Here is a 23,142-nt window from a genome sequence, read left to right on the forward strand (position 1 = left end):
AACTGAGTGGGATTCTTCCAACGGGCTGTATGAAAGGAGTGACTTAAACAAAATATCTTCAGGTCCAGAGTCATGTTGGCGTGGTGTCAACAACCCAGGCTAAGAATTGTTAACACTGGGGAAATGCTTCTTGTAGCCCATATTCCGCAGTATCTTGTAAACATAAATCACCAGATCAGGAAACAACTTCTGAAAATACTCAGAAGGTTCTCCAATTTTTGACTTCACACTGAAATGAAAAATAGTATGTTCAATATGTTTGCTCCAGGGCATTTAGTTCTCCATTTTGGCATTTACTAATCTGACAACTCACTGATTCCTCAAGAAAATCTCCTTTAATTTCTGAGATGCAGAAACTTTCTAGGTCGCCTCTTACCTCTCTGATTCTCTCAGCAAAGCAGGACTACAGCTATGACTTTCCTTATTTTATAAATAGGAAAGTGGATACTCAAACAAGTAGAAAGTGACTTAGAAAGTGTTGGAGGTGAGATTCAAACTCAGATCTCTCCTAATTGCAAGCCCTAACTCCACTGCACCATGCTGACCTCTTTGGAGGGACACCAAAAGTGGGGTTTTCTCATTCAGAGGGCCAGTGGTGAGGACTGGACTTATAGAATAACAGATTTAGAGCTGGAAGGAACTTTGAGATTATATCATCCCACCGTGTGATTTTGTGAATGAGAAAAGTGAGGTCTAGGAGGATGAAGAGACTTTAATAAGCTTTCTTTGAGGCTTCTAGGTGGGGCCACAGTGTATAGAGTACTGGGCCTGCAGTCGGGATGATCTGAGTTCAAATCTGCCCTCAGGCACTTATTAGCTTCATGACCCTGGGCAAATCATTTAACCTCTCCCTACCTCAGTCTTAGTGTAGTTTTAAGCTTTAATATATATACATATATGTATACATATACATGTATGTACACAACCCATATATATGTAAAACATAAACAAATATCTGTATGTACCAAAGCTTAAAACTACACTAAGACTTTGGAGGTGTGCCTAAAAACTTACTCATATACACACACATACATGTGTGTATGTGTATATATATACATATATATCTGTGTATATGTACTTATGTGTGCATGTGTATGTGTGTGTGCATAAGTGTCTCTCCCAAGACCCAGTTCCAAATGGATGCCCATAGGCATTTCAAATAAAGTATATTTAAAATAGAATTCATCATTTTCCCCTACCCCTAAACCCAGTCCTCTTCCCAACTTTTCTGTTCTGTCAAGAATATCACTGTCCTTCTGGTAACACAGTCACTACCTTGGAATCATTCCCAACTCTTCATTTTCCCTCATCCTTCATAGCCACTCTTTCCCCCCACATCTTATCAATACTGCCTTCACATCATGTCTCATACCCATCTCCTTCTCTCCTCTCCCTACTCACATGATCACCTATGTAATTCAGGACCTCACCACCTCTTCCCTGGAGTATTGTAAAAGCTTCCTTGACTCCAGACTTTCCACTCTCCAATCCTTCACACACACCACAACCAAGGATGTGAGAGTCACTTTATTCTGCCCAGTCAGACCATATTATGTTGAGTTCTGGGAACTATATTTTAGGAAGGACATTGATAAATTGGACTATGTCTAGAGTATGGCAATCAGGATAGAGAAAGGTCCTGAGATCATGCCACACGAGGACTGGTTTAAGGAAATGGGGATAAGAAGTCTGAGTGGAGATACGATTGCTGGCTTCAACTGTCTGAAGAACTGTGAGATTAGACAAATTCTGCTTGACTGCCAGAAGTAGAGCCAGGGACAAAGGATGAAGGCTATAAAGAAGCACAGTTAATTCAGCGTAAGGAAATTCTTCTTAATAACAAGTGCTATTCAAAAATAAAATGGGCTGGCCTGGGTAGAAATGGATTCCCCTTCGTTGAATGTCTTTAAGCAGCAGCTGTATGGCCACTTGACAGAGATGCTGTAGGTAAGATTCCTGTTTAGATATAGATTGGGCTAGCTGATCTCTGAGGTTCTTTCTAACTCTTCAACACTGGTTTTGTGGAATTGAAAAAGTAGCAGTTGGGAAAATGGAACCCAGGTCTTCCAACTCTCAATTTGGACTCTTTCCACTAAGCCATGCTTCTAATTGTCAAACTATTATGCTTCTGCTTATTCTATCACTATAGAAAGCAGGAGAGACTCTCATCTAAACCCATCTGCCGTAATGTCCTACCCAAAGTAAAGAACATATAAAAGACTTTACAGAGATTTTAAACTGCTACAACATAAAAATTCAGAACTTTCTTTATTTCTTAATAGTTATTAAGCTGTCTTTTCTTCTCCACTTACATCAATTTAAAGACTACTGCCACTCTAAGATTAGCAAAAACTAGAAAAGAGATTGCAACCACTCTGTGTGCACATTAGTAACAAGTCTTTCAAGATGACCGGAGAAAACTAAGTTCTTCTCTGAAAGAGCTTTCTTTACCATCTGCCCCTCAACCACCACTTCAGTCAGTGAACTGGAAATTCATGTACAATTTGATGAAACTTCTTGTTTCATCCAAGGATTCAGGTGTTAAGAGAGCACTCACTCTTTATATATTCCTTCTTCAATGTGTTCACCTAGATTCCGAATGAATTTCAGCAAGTCTCCAACAGTGTTCCGGTAGCGTTTTTCAGGTATTTTATAAAATAGATTCATTTTTTCCATGACATCTTTATCAATCTGAAAAGAAAAACCATAAGTCATCATGATGTGATATCTGCTCATCTTCAAGGCAAGCAGCCATAGGCAGTGCACTAAGCTTTAAGTCAGAATACCTGGATTCAAGTCCTGCATCTGCTATTATTGGCCATCTCACCCTGAGTAAGTCATTTAGGTTCTATGACCTGGGCATTCCTCACCTGCAAAAATGAGGACAGTAATGCTTGCACTCCCTGAGACATTGGGTTCTTGTAAAGAAGAAAGAAATCCCCTATAGACAGTAAAAGTGTCTTGTAGAGCAAAAGCGACAAATAAAGAGACTGTAGAAAAGTTAGTTATTAAGATTACCATTATTCTGACTTCCATTTTCTCCCAAATCCCCTGATATCTTGGTGCCAGGAACAATGATTCTTAGAAAACTATACCCCCAAAGAGAACTGGTAAGGCAAATTGGGCTTCTCAATGTCTATCTGATTATACAATATGGTCCTCTTCAAGAACAAAGGACAAACCACAACATGATTATATAGCATATGTATTTCCAAATTTGTCATGGCAACAAACTACTTCTCTCTGGGTCCCCATTTTCTCAACGACAAATTGATACTATTGGACTAGATGATCTCTTGCCACTCTACACGTCAATCCAAGAAGGTATGCACAGGGAAGAAGGCATGAACAGGTCACTGAGGCCAGGTTTTGAAGACCATGTCTGAACCTCCAGAGATCTTAGGGAACTCTCTACTTTTGCCTTCCCCTTGTCTCATCTCTACCACATATTTAAGATAGAGGTTATAGTAAAAAAAATGACTCTGATGATGTTTCCATCTTAGAAACGGATTCAATGCAAGGACAACGAGATCCTGGTGCTAATGATGTAATAGAAAGAATACTATGCGTGAAGTCAGAAAACTTGAGCTCAACATCTCCTATTTGCTTGTTGTATGACTTTGGGCAAGACACTCAACTGAAGTCCTCCGTGCCTCAGTTTCCTAATCTGTAAAATTCAGCTAACATTTGTATTCACTATTCACAGGATTATTATGATAATTACAATATATAATTTATTTAAAATATAATATAAATATGATATATTCATCGCACCTTTAGAAATAAACTAGGTATATGTTGGGGCATAAACAAATGCAGAAAAATAGAAATATTAAACACATACTTTGCTGACTCTAATGCAGTAAAAGTCATACTAAAAGACCTTTGAAGAAAGAATTAAAAGTTAAATGGAGATTAAAACAATTTAATCCTAAAGAACTGGGGGATCAAAAAAATAGAAACAATAGCTAATTTTGTAAAAGTAAACAATGAGACGATATATCAAAACTTTTAGAATGCAGTCAAAGGACTCCTGAGAGAAATTTTTTTAACACTAAACAGCTTCATCAATAAAAGAGAGAAAAAAATAAATCAACAAATTGGGTACACAACTAAAAAACAGAAAAACAACAAATAAAAAGCTAAACACAAAAATGGACATTCTGAGAATCAAAGAAAAGATTAAAAAAGGAAATTAAAAAATGTCAAATTGCTATAAACAGGAGCAGATTTTTTTAAACTAATGAAATGGTCATTGTTCAGCTGTTTTTCAGTCATGTCTGACTCTCTATGAAAACCCCATTTGAGGTTTTCTTGGCAGAGATACTGGAATGGTTTGCCATTTCCTTCTCCAGCTCATTTTACAGATGAGGAAACTGAGGCAAACAGGGTTACGTGACTTGCCCGGGGTCACACCACTAGTAAGTGTCTGAGGCCACATTTGAACTTACAAAGATGAGTCTTTCTTACTCCAGGCTCTAGCAGAAAAACAAATTTCCAAAAGCAAAAATGAAAAGGAAGAATTAACAACAGATGAAGAAGAAATAAAGGAAATCACTAGAAATAATTCTTGTCCAATTATATACTGAAAAAAAGATCAATGAAACAGATGATTTTTTTTTGCAAAAATATAAAATGTCCATGTAAATAGAATAATAGAGAATTTAAATAAAGCAATAAATTTCTCAGAAGAAGAAATTGAACAACGTATAAATGAACTACCAAAGGAAAAAACCACAGGACCAGATGCTTTTGTAAATGAATTCTATTAAACATTTAAAAAACAATTTTTACAAAAAAAGTTTGCAAAAATGGGGAAACATGGATGCCTATCAAATTCTTCCTGTGAGAAAAAGATGGTCCTTATACCTAAACCAAAGAGAGATAAAACAAATAAAGAGAAATATAAACTAATATCTTTAGTCAATAGCAACATAAATTGAATCAAATATTAGCAAAAAATGCTATAGCCACATGTTAAAAATATTATCCCCCATAACCAGCTTGGATTTATAGCAAGATCGTAAGATTTGTTGAATGTTAGAAAAACTAGAAACGTAATGGACATAAACAAAAAGAATTTTTGAAAACACATGATCAGTTTAATAGATGCAGAAAAGACCTGACAAAATACAAGATCTTTTAACTTTAAAACATTTTTCTTAATATTGTAAATAGTATCTATCTAAAACCAGGAGCTATCATTTATATGTAATAGAGAAATATTTGAGGACTTTTCAATACATTAATGGGTAAAGCAGGGGTTTCCACTATCATTGCTACTACTCAACATGGTTACAGAAATGCTGTTACAACAATAAATGAATAAAAAATATTGAGGGAAAAAGTGTAGGCTTTTTGCAGATGATATGATTATTTACTTAGTGATTCACCTAAAAATTAGTAGAAACAACTTCAATAGAACAACAGAATATACAATAAACTCACAAGAGCCATCAGCCTTTCCACAATTACAAAATTCACCAGAAAGAAATAGGAAGAAAAAAAAATTCCATTAAAAATAGCTCCATAATGTTTAAAATATTTAGAAGTCTTTACCTACAAAGGCACATTAGAGAAATTATATTATTATAGCTACTTTTCACAATTATGGTCAGGCAGAACAGTTTTGATCAAACAAGGGATAGAAAAGATAACATTACATAAAACTGGGAACTTTTTACACAAACAAGAACAATGAAATAGGAATTAGAAGAGAAATAGGTAACGAGGGAGGGAGAACTCTTTGCAGCATATTTCTCTAATAAAGGTTTAGTACCCAAGATACATAGCAAATTGATACAAATACGTAAGAACAGGAGTCATTCCCCAATTGGTAAGTGGTCAAAGGATATGAACAGGCAATTCTCAAATGAAGAAATGCAAACTATCAACAACCATATAAATATGTTCCAAATAACTAACAATAAGAGAACTGCAAATTCAAATAACTCTGAGATCCCACCTCATAACCATCAAGTTCTCAGATGATCAAAAAGAAAAATGACAATTGCTGTGGAAAGGCAAACACCACGAAGCACTGTTGGTAAACCTCTGAAGTGGTCCAACCATTCTGGAAATTAATTTGAAATTATACCCCAAAATGTCACTGAACTGTACATAACCCTTGATCCAGTGATACCTCAGAGATGCAACTTGAGCCCATGTCTCTCTGGTTGAGAAGATGGTTCTCTATCTACTAAGTAATAGAATATAATTGTGCCATATAAAATGACAAAAAGACAAAATTCAGAAAAACCTGGGAAGACTTGTAAGAACTGATGCAGAGCGAACTAGAGTAATGATTTATACAATGACTACAACATGGTAAAAGAAAACAACTTTGAAAGATTTAAGAACTCTGATCAATGCAGTAACCAATCATGACTGCAGAAGACTAATGAGAAAGCATGCTCCCTACTTGTCAATGGAAATTCATCTCGTTTGACTCTATTTGTTACAAGGAAAGTATTTGGGCGGGGGAGGGAGGAATATTACGGGACACTGGGGAGTAGTGGTACTAAAAAAGAAGGGGGGAAAGTGTCAATGAAATTTTTTTAAATGCACAGAAGAGCTAAGAAGGAAGTTCAGAAGGGAACAGAAACTCACATGGCTCATCTTCCATATATCATGCCCTGTTCCCTGAGGCTTTTCTGTAGGCTCTCTTTCTCTATATACTCTCTCATCAGCTTCTCTGGGTTCAATAATCATCTCTCTGCAGATGACTCACAGATCCAGACCCACTCTCTCCCTGAGCATCAATTCCATATCACCAATTGCCAATGCACATTTCAAACTGAATATCCCAGAGTCATCTCAAAGTCAGCGTTCCAAAAATGAATTTGTCTTTCCTCCCAGACCTTCCTCTTTTCCAGATTTCACTGTTTTTGTCAAAGGCAACACCATCTTTCCAGTTTCCCAAGTTGGTAACCTTGGCATCATCCTTGACTCTTCCTCACCCCATATACTATTTATTTGCCAAATCTCACGATTTCTGTCTCTGACAGAATCTTCTATTAAATCTCTTTCCTCCACTCACAAAGCTACCACCTTAGTTCAGGCCTTAGATAAATGCAAAAGCTTCCCAATTGGTCTCCTGGCCTCAAAACTCTTCCCACTCTAGTCCATCCCATGCACTGCTTCCAAAGTAATTTTTCTCAACTATAGATCTCCTATGCTACTCTCATACTCTAACTTCAGTGGCTTATTATCTCTAAGTTAAAATATAAACTCGATTTTCCTTTTAAAGCCCTTCACATCCTGGCCCCCACCTATCTTTCCCACCTTATTGTACATTACAACCTATCCCATACTCTGTGATCCAGCCAAACTAACCTCTTTTTTTTTTCCTACATATAACACTATTCTATCTTCATATTTTGGCACTGGCCATCCAACATGCTTGGAATACCCTCCCATTGTGGGAATTGAGTGAACCACATTGACTCCAACTTCTGACTCAATTCTGGAGCTAACTCAGTTCTTTTTCTATTCAATTATGGGACTAGTAGAATTTCTGTCCTGTGAGAAAACTTTATTGCATTGTTTGAACCTAGCCCTGCATGGCTGGGAAGCTGGACCACCCCTACCTGATGTTTGTTGTTATTCACTCATTTCACTTGTGCCTCACTCATGACCCCATGGACCTCTGCCCATGATGTTTTCATGGCAAAGATACTGGAATGGTTTGCCATTTCTTCTCCAGTGGCAAACAGAAGTTAAGTGACTTGCCCAAGGTCAGACAGCTAGGAAGTTTTTGCAGATGTATTCAAAGACAAGTCTTCTTGACTCCAAGCAGTGTCCTATCCACTGTGCCACCTAGCTGCCCCATCTGCCACTTAGACTAAGAACTGTAACTAAGGACCTAGGTTATGCTGACCAGAAGCCCGGTCAGATCCGAAGATTGATGCGAGGAATTTTCTCATAATTGTACATCTCAAGCTATCCCCCATGTGACTTATCTGAAAACTGGCCCCATATTGGTCAATCAGTTATTGTTTCCATGTTCTTTTGATTGAATATAGATACTTGAGGGAAGCAAGACACCTCTTTTTCTGATTTCAGGGAACTGTACCTATTGATGCCCCCTCCCAACTCAGAAAGTCCCCAGTCTTTCCTCCATTTAGAAATCAGATTACTTAATGTTGTATCCTGATTAATTGTTTTCTTTTTAAATCATTGGTCCATCCAATTAATTATGATTAATGATTTTAATACATAAAAATCTGTCTCATTCTGTATTCAGGGTCTTTGGCCTGAATGGGGAGTCCATCATCCCAAATATTATATCTCTCTTGCTAATAAATTGTGGAGCCCATATTGTTTCTTCAATTATTATTGTTCCACACCACCTTACTGCCACCTCATAGAGTTTCTCTTAAGATTCAGCTCAAGCAGCGTCTTCTACATGAAGCCTTTTCTCATCCTCTCAATTACTAGTGTTCTCCTTCCCAAACTACTTAGTATTTGATTACTTTGTACTTATTTATATTCATTCACTTTATATTTATGCTGTAAATGTACTTGTCTCTCCCACTAGAATGTAAGCTCCTTGTGAATAGGAATTGCTTCATCCTTTGTACTTGTATCTCCAGCACTTAATAGAATTCCTGGCATATAGTAGGTATTTAATAAATGGTCATTGATTGACTGTAGGTAACTGTCAAGTTCATAACATTTATTTTTTCAAATACTTCAAATATTTATTATTTAAATGTGATTTACTATTCTTCCCAGGGCTCTTTTAACTTCCCTGTGCACTCGTAATTATTTTGTATGATAATTATATGTGTATCTCTCCCATCTAGTATAAGCTCCATGAGATTAAGAACTATTATTTGAACTTTATAGTTTCCCCTTGTGCCTAGCACAATGTTCTGAAAACAGCAAACATTTAATAAATGCTTACTTAATTTGTTGAGACCCAGCTCTCTTCTCAATGGTCAACAGATTTTTAAATCCCCCACCTGAAATTCTATAGAAGCAGCTAGGTGGCACAATGCAAATAGAACAGGACTTGAAGTCAAGAAAACCTGAGGTCAAATTCAGCCTTAGACACTTACTAGCTGTGTGACCCTGGGCAAGTCACTTAACCCTGTTTGCCTCGATTCCTCATCTGTAAGATGAGCCAGAGAAGGACATGGAAAACCTCTCTAGTATCTCAGCCAAGAAAACCTCAGTGGGGTAACAAAGAGTTAGACATAACTGAAACACAACCCTAGTTGGCAGAGTCTCATTCCTCATTAAAGTCTATTGGGCCGCACTGATCTTACCTTGTCTCTCCAATTGTCAAAAGCCTTAGACTTGTTGAGTTTCTTGAGGATTTTGCTACGATGATTTCTTCTTTTGATGTCAGATTCATTCCCCACATCTCGAAGGAACCTGTAACACCTGAAAGACGACAAAATTACAACAGTTCCCCCATCAAGGTATAAATGTTAGCGGTGCATTCATTCAGTTCAATTCATTCATTCATTCATTCATGATCTTGGCTCTCACATTCTGTGGCTCCAGAAGAAAGGATGAGAGAGCGTCTCACTTAGTTGGTTCTGGAATTCTTCCCCAGGGGTAAGCAGGTTTTGTACAAGATCTTTAATTTCCTCAGTTATACAAGCTTCTATGACCTCGGTGTCACTTTGGGCTTGAATTTTCGAAAAGGGGTCTTTCCCCATCTGCACCACATACAGAACCAGCCTTCCGAGAGCCTAGAAAGAATCAATAAATCCGTCAGCTTATATTTATTGAGCTAGACCTACTCACTGCAAGGCACTCAAATAGACATAAGAGATGCAAAGATGAGTAAGACAAAGCCCTTGCCTTCTAAGTAAGCATAATTTAGTTGGAGAAATAAGGCAGGCATTTATACATGAAAACACAATGAACTAACCACTCAAGGCATCCTTTACTAAGAGCTCAGTGAGTGGTATAGACAACAAGGAGTGTAGGGATTCAAAAATAGATCACTATGGGCTAGGGTGGTCAGGGAAGGCTCATTGGAGAAGATGAACTTGAGCTGGGCCTTGAAGGATCTTCACGACTTTCCCCATTGTGTTTTGATATATCTCAGGTTGGCATAAGAAACAACATGGGAATTTGGGGGGATTTTTGTAGAAGCCATGGATGACACCTGAAGGCTAGCAGATGACACAGAGCCTATGACCAAATACTTAACCCAAATTTTACAATAAGATACTGTAAATACCCCATAAAAGAAAAAGAAAAAATTTAGACTTTTTCTCTGGTATGAAGGGAAGGCCAAAAGAATTTACACTGATTTTCCAGATTGCAGGAGAGGGCACACCCCTAATACCTCTTCCCCCTTCACCGAGCCCACTCCTACCACCACTGTGATGTGGTGGAAGGGATAACTGTATATCAGTGGAGAAAATCAAAAATGAAATTCAAGCCAGTAAAAATGTCTAAGCAAAAATGTACTATTTCCTCTCTGGGTTTCACTTTTGACTCTCTAGATTTCTTTCTTTGTGAATGCCACCTCTCTCCCCTTATCAGCTTTCTTTTATGTGTTCTCTTCCCCATTTGAAGTTAGCTCCTTGAGGGCAAGGACTGTCTCTTTGCATTCCCAGCACTCATTGCAGTAACTGACACATAGTAAATACTTAATAAATGCTCATTGACTTGATGGTGATGATATAGATACAGGCAGCTGGCATAAGGCAGGCTTTGCCAAAAGAAGGCTGGGTACACATGAAGGACGGTAACTAGCTTAGTCAAAGTCTGGCTAGACAAGGATCAGGACAGGTGATCGGCTTCAAGGAGAATCAAATATTTGAGGGCAAGTTTCTGTCAAGACCTAGACCAAAGGCACATTTTCGAAGCCTAATCCTAGTCCTGAAGAGGTGCAGGAAGAGATAGCAGGATGAGGCAAAAACAGAGAGGTCATTCTCAATAAGCCAAGAGAGAGGAATACTTGAGTACTCCTCCTTCTTTCCCCATCCCTTAGGGAGTTTACAACACTGCCTTCTCTCCAAGAAGGACATTGCATTAGCCTAGACTATCAGCAAGAATTTCTGAATGGAAGAGGACTCCATGCCTATGGACTATGGGGAAAATAGACCAAAGAAGATAGACCTAGCTCTTTAAAGCCAGACAACTTGTCTCAGGAGCTAATCAAAAAGACATCAATAGCTTCTGGATAAAAAGGACTCGTGCCAGCTGGGCAGCTAGGTAGTGCAGTGTAGCAGGCCTTGAGTCGGAAAGACTCATCTTCTTGAGTTCGAATCTGGCCTCAGACACTTACTAGCTGTGTGACCTTGGGCAAGTCACTTAACCTTGTTTGCCTCAGTTTCTTCATCTGTAAAATGAGCTGGAGAAGGAAAAAGCAAACCAATCCAGTATCTTTGCCAAAAAAAACCCAAATGGGGTAACAAAGAGTCAGATACAATTGAAACGACCAATAAATGACAACATACACCAGTTTGCATTGAAGTCAAAAGCTTTGTCTGGATTCGTCCATAGATATTCCTTCTACTAAGAGACTTCTGCCTAGTCCATAAGCCAAAAGGCTCCCAATATCTTTGCCTGGACTCCAATACTGGTCCTGATCCTTATTCTTCTGACTTGTCTCAGTTGTGATCCCCATCTGTACTAACCATGCCATCATCTGGTCCCTGCTGGTAACTCAAACTGATCCAACCCTTCTACTCCCAATCAACCATACCTTAGCAACATCCAGTCAGTATCCAAGTCCTTTCTGAACCCCAGCTCACTGACAAAAGGGCACAGTACAGCCCAACTCAGAGCAGGTCCAACTAATGCAGTAGATCAAAGGAAGAAATAGAAAGGTGCTGCTGCAGGGGATGAGAGAAAACTTGAACCAGAAAGGTCTCATTGTGACGGGAAGCCTACTGCTCTGAAAGCATTTGAGTTGCACAGATTCATGGTTCATGAGAGCCGAAGGAGCTGTCTTCAAATACTGAAAGGATGGAGGCGGGACCAGGATTGCTCTACTTGGCCCAGGAAGGGAGAGAGGCAGATTTTTGGTTTGATATTCAGGCCATTGTTGCTTGGTCTACCTGCCTCGTGCCTCTCCCCTCTCTGCTCCATCTTCCACGGAGCCATCAAAATCAGTTTCCTAAAACATAGGTCCGTCCATGACACTCCCCTGTTCGTTAAATCCAATAGTTCCCTGTGAGCTCTAGATCAAATACAAACTCTTCTGTTGGGTATCTTAAGCCCTTAAAACCAGGCACCAGCCCGCTTTTACTGGTTTATGCATCACTCCCCATCTCACACTCTATGGTCCAATCTCACACGTGATGCTCCATACCTTTGCATAGAGTATCCTCCAAGCATAGAAGGCACTCCTATCTCACCTCTCCCCTTTTAAGATCCGTATTTGCCTTTAAAACTCAGTGTAAGCACTGCCTTCTACATGAGGCTTTTCTTGATCTCCACCCCACCACCCCCACTCCACCCTCCACCCCCAAAATGACAATATATTTACTATAGTCATACACCATATACTTACATTCGTACATGTCTCTCCTGATAGAATATAACTTCCTTGAGGGCAGGGACTATTTAACTTTGTCTTTGTATCCCAAACACCTAGTACCATATCTAGTACACAGGAGAGACCCTTAATAAATACTTGTTGATTGATTGACTGACTGACTGATCAATATAAGGAAGAACTCCATAACATTTAGAGCTGAACAATAGTAGAACAGGGTGCCTTGGAATGATATTTCCTTTCCCCGGAAGTCTTTCTGACCATCTCTGTGACATGCTTCCTATAGCTACAGCTTCCTACACCAAGACATTGGACAAGATAACCTCTGAGGTTCCACCCAGAGGTTTTAATGTAACTGGTCTTAGAGCCATCTAGTCCAACCTTGTCTTATTACAGAAGAGGAAACTGAGGTTCAGGTATGTTCAGTGACTTGTCTAGTGGAGAAGGGAAAGGGGGGCATGCATTTATTAAGCATGTAGCACAGGCACTGCACTAAGTACTTTGCAAATATTTCATTAGTGCTAGAGTCACGTAGGTATCGAGTATCAGAAGAAGGATTCAAACCTAGGTCTTAAGACTCCAGATTCTAGGATCTTTCCACTACATTATGCTGTCAGGAACACAGCTACATAGTTTTTATTTTTTCCATGAAAAAAACTAATTATCTTTGTTCTTTACATTTTTCTTTTCTTTACAGCTTTCTTGGCTTGCAACTCTGCCTCAATTAAATCCAATTCATAAACGAATCAAGGCATCACCCTTTGATGCCATTGGTCCTCTTCAAAAATAAAGGACAAACAAGAAAGCTGCTCCACTATTTAAAGTGGTCCTTTCATGAAGAAAAATTCCTGATGTGAATCCACATCAAATCAACAGACTGATTTAACAATATATTGATTCTCACAATATTAATAATCATTGGGGACAGACGCTCCCTAGAAAGATCAGCTGAAGTTCAAGTCAGCAGTACTGAAGACAAAAATCGACTTCTTAATTCATAATAAACAAATACGAAAGCATCATCAAATTGTCTTTGCTTCTTCACCATTTTTTTTCATTTTAATAAACATAGGACAGTGAGGTGGCCAAGTGGATAGACTACCTGGCCTGGAGTCAGGAAGACTCATCTTCCTGAGTTCAGATCTGACCTCAGACACTTAACTAGCTATGTGATCCTGGTCAAGTCACTTAACCCTGTTTGCCTCAGTTTCCTCATCTGTAAAATGAACCAGAGAAAGAAATGGCAAACTACTCCACTGTCTTTGCCAAGAAGACCCCAAATGGAGTCACAAAGAGTCAGACATGACTTAACAACAACTAACATGAAAGAATGCAACTTTATTTTTGTTACCTTCTTTGCATTTAGACTGGGGAGGAGGAGTATAAAATCAAAATTGCAGAATTTTAGAGTTAAAAAAGGCATCAGTGGCCATCTGATCCAACCCATCCATGAAAGGAATGCCTACTGGAAAATATCAGGCAAGTGGTCCACAGCACCTAGACCTGAACACTAGGGATTGTATTTAATCAGGACACAGTCCAAAGAAACTATGAATGAATGGATGGATAGCTAGATGGAGAGATGGATGGATGCATGGAGGAATGGATAAAAAAGCATTTAGTAAGCACTTGCTTAGGGCAGAGTAGAAAAGCAGGTAATAAGACCTTTTCTTTAATATAATTTCCATTAATAAAGCCCTGCCTATTACAGATGTAGAACCCTTCGATAGTACCAACAATTATAGTGTCAAAAACTACATTTTCTGGGTCTTCAGGAGCTATGACTTCAGTCAATCTTTCATGGCTTCCTTTAAGTCCTAATTAAAAGTCTCATCTTCTACAGGAATCTTTCTCTATCCCCTCTTAATTCCAGTGCCTTCCCTCTGTTAATTATTTACTATTTATCCTGTACATAGCTTGCTTCGTATATATTTGTTTCCATGTTGTCTCCTCCAGTAGATTATAAGCTCCTTGAACTCAGTGACTATCCTTTGCCTCCTTTTATATTCCAGCACTTAGCACAGTGCTTGGCACATAGTAGGTACTTAATAAATGTTTACTGATGGACTTATTGGTGTGACTTCAAGGCCTTTCACTATTGTGGTTGCCCTGTTCTATATGGTTTCCAGTTTATCAACACCTTCCCTAACATGATTAAAATGAGATGACTCTCCACCACTTAATAGGAAAGTAAGATATTAAAAGAAAGTGTTGGGGCAGGGGGGGAAGATCAGAAGTGGAGAGGTGGAGAGAGAGAGAGAGAGAGATAGAGAGAGAGAGAGAGACAGAGAGGCAGAGAGAGACAGGAGAGAGAGAGAGAGAGAGAGAGAGGAGAGAGAGAGAGAGAGAGAGGTAGAGAGAGAGAGATAGAGAGAGAGAGAGAGAGAGAGAGAGAGAGAGAGAGAGAGAGAGGAGAGAGGGAGAGGGCGAGGGAGAGGGAGAGGGTGAGGAAGAGAGTGTGTGTGTGTGTGTATTTAGATTAGAAAAGAAAAATAAATATGATTCAACATAAAGGGAACATACCTTTAGATCATCCTTAATTTTCTGCTGACCTTCATCCAACTTTTCGCTCTTATCAAAATCTGCCAAACAAACTTCACCTTTAGAATCTGACAGAGAAAAAGGCAAGAAATTGTTAAGTGGAATGAAAACTCCCCATCCCACCATGGATTGACTTAACAAACTCATATGAGTATGCATCCTAATATGCCATCTTTCTTTTCTGAAGAAGACACTAATAACATCTCACATTTATCAAGTGTTTTATCCTTCTCAAAGGACATTCACATATATAACTGCGTGGCCCACCCACAATAGGAGAGGTACTTGTCTTTCGAGTAGTGGGCAGGGATTTGCAGTAAGGCATCCACATGCTCCCCTGTATGACCAATAATACACATTGACAAGACGCTAGGGGCTCCTGAAAAGCTAAATTCATCTGGCTCAGATGAATTACATCCCAGGGCTCTGGAAGAGATGTAGAATAAAACTGCTGAGCCCACTGTCAATGATCTTTGAAAGATCACAGAGTAAGGGTGAGGTTCTGCAAGACAGGAAAATGGCAAATCTGGTCCTGATTTTCAAAAGAGGAAAGAACATGGAGTCTTCAAAATACAGGTTAGGGGGAGTTTACTTTCTACTCCTGGCAAAAGTCTAGGATATATTATTAAAGAGATGGTTCATAAGCATTTAGAAGGGGAAACAGTGACCAGTAAGAGCCAGTAGAATTATGTGAAAACATTAATTTAGTGAACATATCTTAGGACTTTGAATATTTTTAGACATTCCAAAAATTATTAAACAAAAATTGAGGTACTTTGGAATTTGGGTAAATTCAATCTAATCCAATACGCATTTACTTAGGAAAAATCTCCCATGTGCATGGGACCAAAGGTCATGCTTTAGAAACTGAAGCGGGGAGGGATGCCCATCAAAATGGGGAATGACTGAACATATGGTATATGCATGGTGCCTTTTCTAAATAAAGATATCCTTCCCCCATCCTGTTCTCTTCTTCATTTTTTTCCTGTAGTGATGCCAGCAAAAGCAGCATCATTGTTCACATTACATATATATATATATATATATATATATATATATATATATATATATATATATATATACATATATATATATATATATATATATATATATATATAGCACTCTAAGGTTTAGAGAGTAAGTTGTTGAGTGTGGGCATTTTCTCCATTTTGCAGATGAGTAAACTAAGGCTAAGAAACAAGCCCCTGCCCATGGGTATATAACCAACCCAATCCAAAAAGTATTTATTAACGTAAGACATTGTGCTAGGTACTAGAATGGTGTCTTTTAACTTGGGGTCTGTGGAAAATTTCAGAGAATCTATGAACTTAGATAGAGAAAAAGAATTGTGGCTTTCTTTGCACAAACCTCTAATGGAAATTTAACATTTTCTTCAACTATGAGTTTTAAAAAAAAAAGCCATGATTCTGAGATGGAGTCCATAGACTTCATCAGATTGCCAAAGGGGTTTACCTATGCCATAAAAAAGAAACTCCATGCCTAGAAATATGAAGACATTATGAAAAATAAAACATCCCAATGGACCACCTGACTAATAGCAGAGTGACAGAACGACGCTTATTTCTGTGTGTAACCCATTACACAATCCCTCCCCAAGCTCTGGGTTTATAAAAACTAGGTCCAATCTTGGGGTCCACCCAAAAGCATCAATTTCTCTGTAGCTCCTTGCCTCTAGTGGGTATTTTGGGAAGTAATCTACTCTAGGAAAATCATATCTAATAAGTATTAGAAAACTATCTTTGATGATGGCAGTAAAGTGGGTATAAACCTGAAAGCAAAGGCGGAGTTTTCTTTCTTCGTTTCCCCCTTTCGAAACGGCAAACTTTAGGAGTTACGGCTTTCTGTGGCTGATAGGTTCTCAGTCATGGGGCTATGAGTTACCAGGCCATGTGATCCAAACTTCAGGATAGTTCGAGAGGACTCTGGTCTAATGTAATTCCCTTCAATTTCATTTTTATATGCATACTTTATGTATGTGTATGTTTGGTTTTGGTTTAGTTTGAATTCCTCATACAAAGAAGTTATCTGAAAAATTGCTACACTCAATTTAACCTAAAATTTTCCCCAGAGTAAACAATGGATATTTTAACTGCATCTGCATGATACTTATGCAGATTTGTTTTCCAGGAGAAATCTCTATGTTAGATGTTTTGAATGCCATCTACCAAGATTCCCAGGTTTGGAAGGCCTGCTCTGCTAGAGAATTTTGGGTAGAAACCTGGTTGTGTAATTAAATCCACTTCTAGAATACTATAAAGTTATTCTATATTCCCTTGGCAGTCAACCAGTACATCTGGGAGAAAGGAGCCCAGGGTAGCAGAAGAAAATTGGCCTCGAATGAAGAATTTGCTATAGATAACCTGCTATAGATAATTAATAAATAACCATGTTAGCCATCAAAAATTGACTGTAGGCTGCTGGTATGTGTCATGGCATGTTATAAAGAAAGCTAAACGACCTCATTTTTAAGCTCCCTAAACCCCGATGGCTGGGTTGGGGACTCACCTATCAAGATATTTCCTGGGTGCAGGTCCTGGTGGGTATAGTTGCTTCTGTGGAGTTCTTGCACTGCCTTAAATAAGGACTTGAGAATGTTTTGGAAGTCCTCCTTCTCCAAGGCTGCTTCTCCTTGATCAGTCAGATGTTCCTCCAGAGTCTTCTCACAAAGAGCAAAGCACAAATACAAACAGCCATTTTCACACTCTGTCTCATAAAACATCACCAAGCCACTGTTCTTCCGGCAATGTTGGATGCAGCTAATTTCTTGCTGAGCCCGTTGACTGTCTTCTCGGAATCGCTTCACAGCTGCCTCTTTCCCATCATAGAATCCCACGTATACACCACCTTCAGAAGTTTCTGCAATCTTGTACTCTTCTTGAATGAAAATCTTGAGTTTGCCAATCATGGGACGGTATATGCTATGGAGATGCCTCAGGCAACCCTGCCACCGTTGACTGTTTGGTTCATAGACCTTAGGAGAGGGAGGGGAATCCTCACTGACCCCATGTTCTCGAAGAAGCTTGACCATAGGCTGGTTGTACTTCCTCTGAGCTATCCTAATGAGTTCCTTATGGTCTCCTTTTGCTCCTTTTTCACACAGCAATTGGGCAATGTCGATTCGATCCTTCGTGACAGCAACCAGAAGAGCTGTGTTGCCATCACTGTCCTTATCATTGATATCTATTCCATCGCATTCCAGCATTATCTGTACTAACTCAGCATCCTCCTTCTCTACTGCCAAAATTAAAGGTGTTTTCCCTTTTTCTCCCCTCACATTAACATCAGCTCCATACTTTAGCAGTAAGTGTACAATCTCCTTCACTTTCTTGTTCTTAGGATCCAAAAAACTATGGATCAAAGCATTTCTGCCCATATTGTCACGGGCATTCACGTCTGCCTGCATCTTTTCAAGAAGTATGCTCAATGCATCGATATGACCTTGTTCGGCTGCATCCATGAGGGCTGTGTTCCCTCCTTTGCGCAGCTTCTTTTGCTCCTCGCTAGTTTGCCGCCCCAAATTCACTTGTGCCCCATTTTGATACAGGAATTCTAAAGCATTCACCTGACCATAACAGGCAGCTTCCATAAATGCTGTGAACCCATGATTATCATATTCATTGATGTTTGCTCCCTTAGAAAGAAAAAGTTTCAGGAGCTCCACATTTCCCACAATCCCAGCTACAATGAAGGGAGTGGCACCATTGTCTTTCTTGATATGAGGATCAGCACCTTTCTCTAGTAAAAGCTGAACAATGTCCATGTTGCCTTCTTTCACGGCATTATGCAGTGGAGTCCAGCCACCTTCCACTTGGACATTGACATCAGCTCCTCCTTCTAACAGCTTTTCCACCAACCCAATGTTACCTGCCATAACAGCTGCAATCAAAGGAGAATGTTCCATCTTGGAAGAAGTGGAAAATTTGGGTCTTCGCTGGGAGTTGCTGTTATTGGCCTCCATGAATGTCAATGTTGTATGATAATGCTATGTCATGTGATCCTCTTTGTCTTAGACAAAAAGAAAGTACATCTCTTTTGGACCTGATTAAGAGGTGAAACTTTGAGAGTCTTCAGTTGGGGAAGATGAGGATTGTCTTGCTAACGAACAACGTTCTTTGGGTCTCTTATTTCTCCATCTAATAAAGAATAATTTTGTCGGTTAACCAGATAAGCCACATTAAAAACAAACTTTTCTACCCAGTCCACATAATTGTGGCTGTTGTATACCATCCCCTATCTCTCCAACCTTCCTCAAGAAGTTCTGCACTTCAGCTTCTGTATCGGTGTTGTCTCAAACTCCCTAATCTTCACTAGGGAATATCTTGATAGGCAAGTTCCCAACTCAGTCATTGAGATTTAGGGAGTTCAAAAAATGAAATAATTTTGCTTTACTTATAACATATCTTCACACATACAAAGGTTCTATAGTCAATTTTTGATCATCTGACAATTCCTCAATCTCTTTAAATGTTACAACCTATTCCTTCCTGCCACCTTAGCCACACTCAGGGACAGTGACACACTGGATCTCACCATTACCCAGAAATGTTCCACTTACCTAATTAAAAACTCTGATATTCTTCTATCTGACCACAATCTCCTACCACTCCATCCCGCCACATGCCTCAACCCCTCCAAACCTATCTTTCAGCCCATTAAGGTCTCTCATCCAGGACTTTGTCAGGTCATTTCTCTTGTACCCACTTCCTTCCCTCTCTAATCCTGACCCTGTCAGGATTTTATATCTTGTAATGCTTTCTGTCTTTTGTTTGGTCTGCTACTTTTCTAGTTTCTTCGGCCAATAACCCTGGTGTTATCCTCAACTCACCACTCTCCGTCACTCAGTGGGTCCAGTCTCTTGTATCCAAGCCCTCCTCTCCACTCACACACCACCAAGTTAGTTCAAGGCCCGCACTATTTCTTGCCTAGATTATTACAATGGCTTCCTATGCTGTGTCCCTGCCTAACAAAACTCCCCATTTCAGCCCATCTTCCTCATTGCTACAAAAGTAAGACAGAGAGAGCAAGAGGGTTGGAGTGGAAGGAGAAAGAGAGAAAGATACTGGGGGGGAGATGTGAAGAGAGGAGAAGAGAGGAGGAGGAGGGAGGGAGGAAGGGGGGAGAGAGAGAGAGAGAGAAAGAGAGAGAGAGAGAGAGAGAGTCAGGAGGACCTGAGTTCAAATTCGACACTTGACACATGTACTGGCTGTGTGACCTTGGGCAAGTCACTTAACCCCAATTGCCCTTAACCTTAAAGCACTGTATAAATGCCAGGTATGATTATTACTGATAACTTTGAAGAGAGCAGTTTGAGTTGAGAGAGAGGAGTGAGTGAAAGAACAGGGAGTAGAGGCAATAAGTATAGACCGGCAAGTTAGCTGAGAAAAGGCGAACTGAGGGATCTAACAAAGTTAGTTACGTCTAATTAAGTATGGTCATCTCATTGTCAGAGACTGGGGGAAAGGAGAGAAGAGATGATGCCAAAGGGTTTTTAAAATAATGAGGAAAAAAAGTTTTCCTGCTGAATGGCCTCAATCTTCCCAGTAAAGTGGGAGGTGGGGATCCTCAGCTGAACGCGGAGGGGAGGGGGGAGGTGTAGGAGGAGAGAAGAAAAGGTTTGGAAGAGCTTCTCGGGGGAGGGAAACAGAAAATCAGGGAAGAATACAGATATTTGTTGCTGCAATGAGAACCCGGTTGAAGGTGGATAACATTTTACTGTTTCTTCAACTGTAAACGAGGACACCTGTGTCACCTAAACACATCCTCAGTCCCGCCCTGACTCTCTGTCTGTCAGGATTAAACTCACTGAGCCAACTGCTTTCTAGACTCCCCCCTTTCTAGAGCTAGGAGTGGGAAGGGCCATGATATGAATGAAATAAGAAGGAAAGAAAGAGGAAAGGAAAAGGAGGTGTCCGCCAGGATCGTTTCTCGCTTTCAGTTTCATTTCTCTGTGGGAAGTAGCTCTTTTGCTAGGTCCGTAGCGGTGCCCGGTCGAAAGAACTGCCCTAATGGTTTTAACGCAGATCAGCAAGGAGCAGAGTGCATCCTGAGCCTGTTTTTGCCCCTCTTTGGCCTCTCGGTACCATTCCCAGGCTGTGGTCCAGTGAGGCTCCGGGAGCATCAGCAAAATCTTTAAAAAGACCCTTTCTGGGACTCTGACCCCCGCGTTCCTCTTCCTGCCCATACCTACCTTCCGATCCCCTAATTCTGGCTCAGGTCTTCCTGCCGGCGTCTCTCTGGCATGTAGTGTCCCAAACTCAAGCGCATCATTTGGTTATGACTCCTTTTCCTAGAAGGCGGGACGCCTCAGTGCATCCAGCCTAAAAAAATAAATGGACCTTAGCTCTGGGGCTTTTCTCTGTGTAACGTCATTGAGCAGGGGGCGGGACCAAGAGAGGGTTGTAGAAATGAGTAAGAGAGAGAGGAGGAGCAAAAGCTGGTCTCAGGAGCTGGCTTGCAGGGTGTTGCTCAGAAATCTTGGAGTTTTATCCGAAAGCTGGGGAAAGCTAGGAGGGGAAAGTGCTCTTTAAACTTGACCAATCGATAGTAACCAACATGAGCTTTAAGCCTCCCTCTGGACTGAACATAGTAAGTGAGCTTCAGGACACGCAGCTTCGCCCAGTGTACCTGATTCTCGGAGGTGTTGCCCCAAATCCTATTGCCTTGAGTAAATTAATAGTAATAATGGCTTACCTCTGCATAGCACTTTAAAGTTTGCAAAACACGCATTTGTTCCTCACTACAACCCTGTGATATAGGTATTAATAACGGCTCTTTTTCCAGATGAGACTCAGAAAAGTCAAGAAACTTGCCTAGGGTCACAGACAGCAAATGCCTAAAACAGAATTTGAACCCAGGTCTTTCTGACTCTTAAGTCCAGAAACAGTCATCGATTACATTTCAATTCCACAAGTTTCTACCATGTGTCCAGCATGTTGGGAAGCAGGGTAGCTACGGCAGAGGTCAGGTCCAGTCCATGACTACTCATTCTGACCCCCAAGGTAACACCATAAATAGTTCCCCCTACACATTCCATTGGTGGGGGATGTGGTGAATGGAAACCTCAGGAAGAGACCTCCAGACCTTGAGGCACAAGACTGAAAGGAAGGAAAGACCTTGGGCTAACTCAAAGCTGCTGCTGGGGATTCTGCTAGGACCAAAGAGGGAGATGGGCAGGGCCACACTGGAACGGAGCTCACCTATGATGCAGAAGGCCTTGGGTTCCCAGAACGTGCCTATTTTTGGCAGTTAAAACCTTGAACATGGAGGCAGCTAGGTGGTGCATTGAGTAGAGCCCTGGCCCTGGAGTCAAGAGGACCTGAGTTCAAAGCTGGCTTCAAACGCTTGACACAATTACTAGCTGTGTGACCTCAGCCGAGTCACTTAACCCCAATTGCCCTGCCTTCCCCCCTCAAAAAACAAAAACAAAAACCTTAAACATTGTGGACCAATCCATCTTTCCCGATTTTCTGCATCGTCTCTCATAACTGGGGTGCTCTCCTTCCTACCTTACAACTCTTGGGGTGCTGAGGTCCGTTTAAGACTCAGCTTATGTGCCATCATCTACCTGAGGCCTTCCCTAATCCCCCCCCTCCCCAGGCAAATGTTGGGAATCTCCTCCCCCTATAGTACTTTGCATTTACTTGATCTGTATTTATATATCTGCTCGTACGTTTGTATGTTGTTCAGATGTTTACATATGTGTTTACGGGCTGTTTTCCTCAGTAGAATAAATGTTCCTTGAGGACATATGTTATTTTCATTTCCATACTTATGTTCCCAGGACCTTACCTAAAGCACGGTAGGTGCCTAATAAATTCTTGTAGAATTGAATTAAATTATCTGATCTCCTTATTATACTCTAAAGAATAGGTTAGGAAGTTAGTGGAAACAGCTAGGGATGCAGCGGATAGAGCCTCAGGCCCAGAGTCGGCAAGACCTGAGTTCAAATCCTGCCTCAGACATTTAATGGCTGTGTGACCCTGGGCAAATCATTTGACCTCTGCCTGCCTCAGTTTCAGCATCTGTTAAACAGGAATAATAATGGCACCTATTCCCTGGGGTTGTTGTGAGGTTCAAATGAGATGATAAGAAGAATAAAGTGCTTTGCT

At 40.2% G+C, this 23,142-nt stretch overlaps 1 protein-coding gene across 1 annotated transcript; it reads right to left on the reverse strand.

Annotated features, from left to right (window-relative positions):
- Nucleotides 1-4: 4 nt before the first annotated feature.
- RNASEL (ribonuclease L) lies at nucleotides 5-21,332 on the reverse strand. Its single transcript, XM_036757791.1, has 7 exons — nucleotides 21,222-21,332; nucleotides 17,540-19,167; nucleotides 14,996-15,081; nucleotides 9,499-9,704; nucleotides 9,273-9,390; nucleotides 2,558-2,691; nucleotides 5-229 (listed from the first exon to the last, which is right to left on the reverse strand). Exons 2-7 carry the CDS (start codon nucleotides 18,990-18,992, stop codon nucleotides 100-102), a joined length of 2,127 nt encoding a protein of 708 aa, XP_036613686.1. The 5' UTR covers nucleotides 18,993-19,167; nucleotides 21,222-21,332; the 3' UTR covers nucleotides 5-99.
- Between the last annotated feature and the right edge of the window lie 1,810 nt (nucleotides 21,333-23,142).

The sequence above is a fragment of the Trichosurus vulpecula genome, chromosome 4 (genome assembly GCF_011100635.1).
Source record: "Trichosurus vulpecula isolate mTriVul1 chromosome 4, mTriVul1.pri, whole genome shotgun sequence".
In the NCBI taxonomy this organism is placed as follows: Eukaryota; Metazoa; Chordata; class Mammalia; order Diprotodontia; family Phalangeridae; genus Trichosurus; species Trichosurus vulpecula.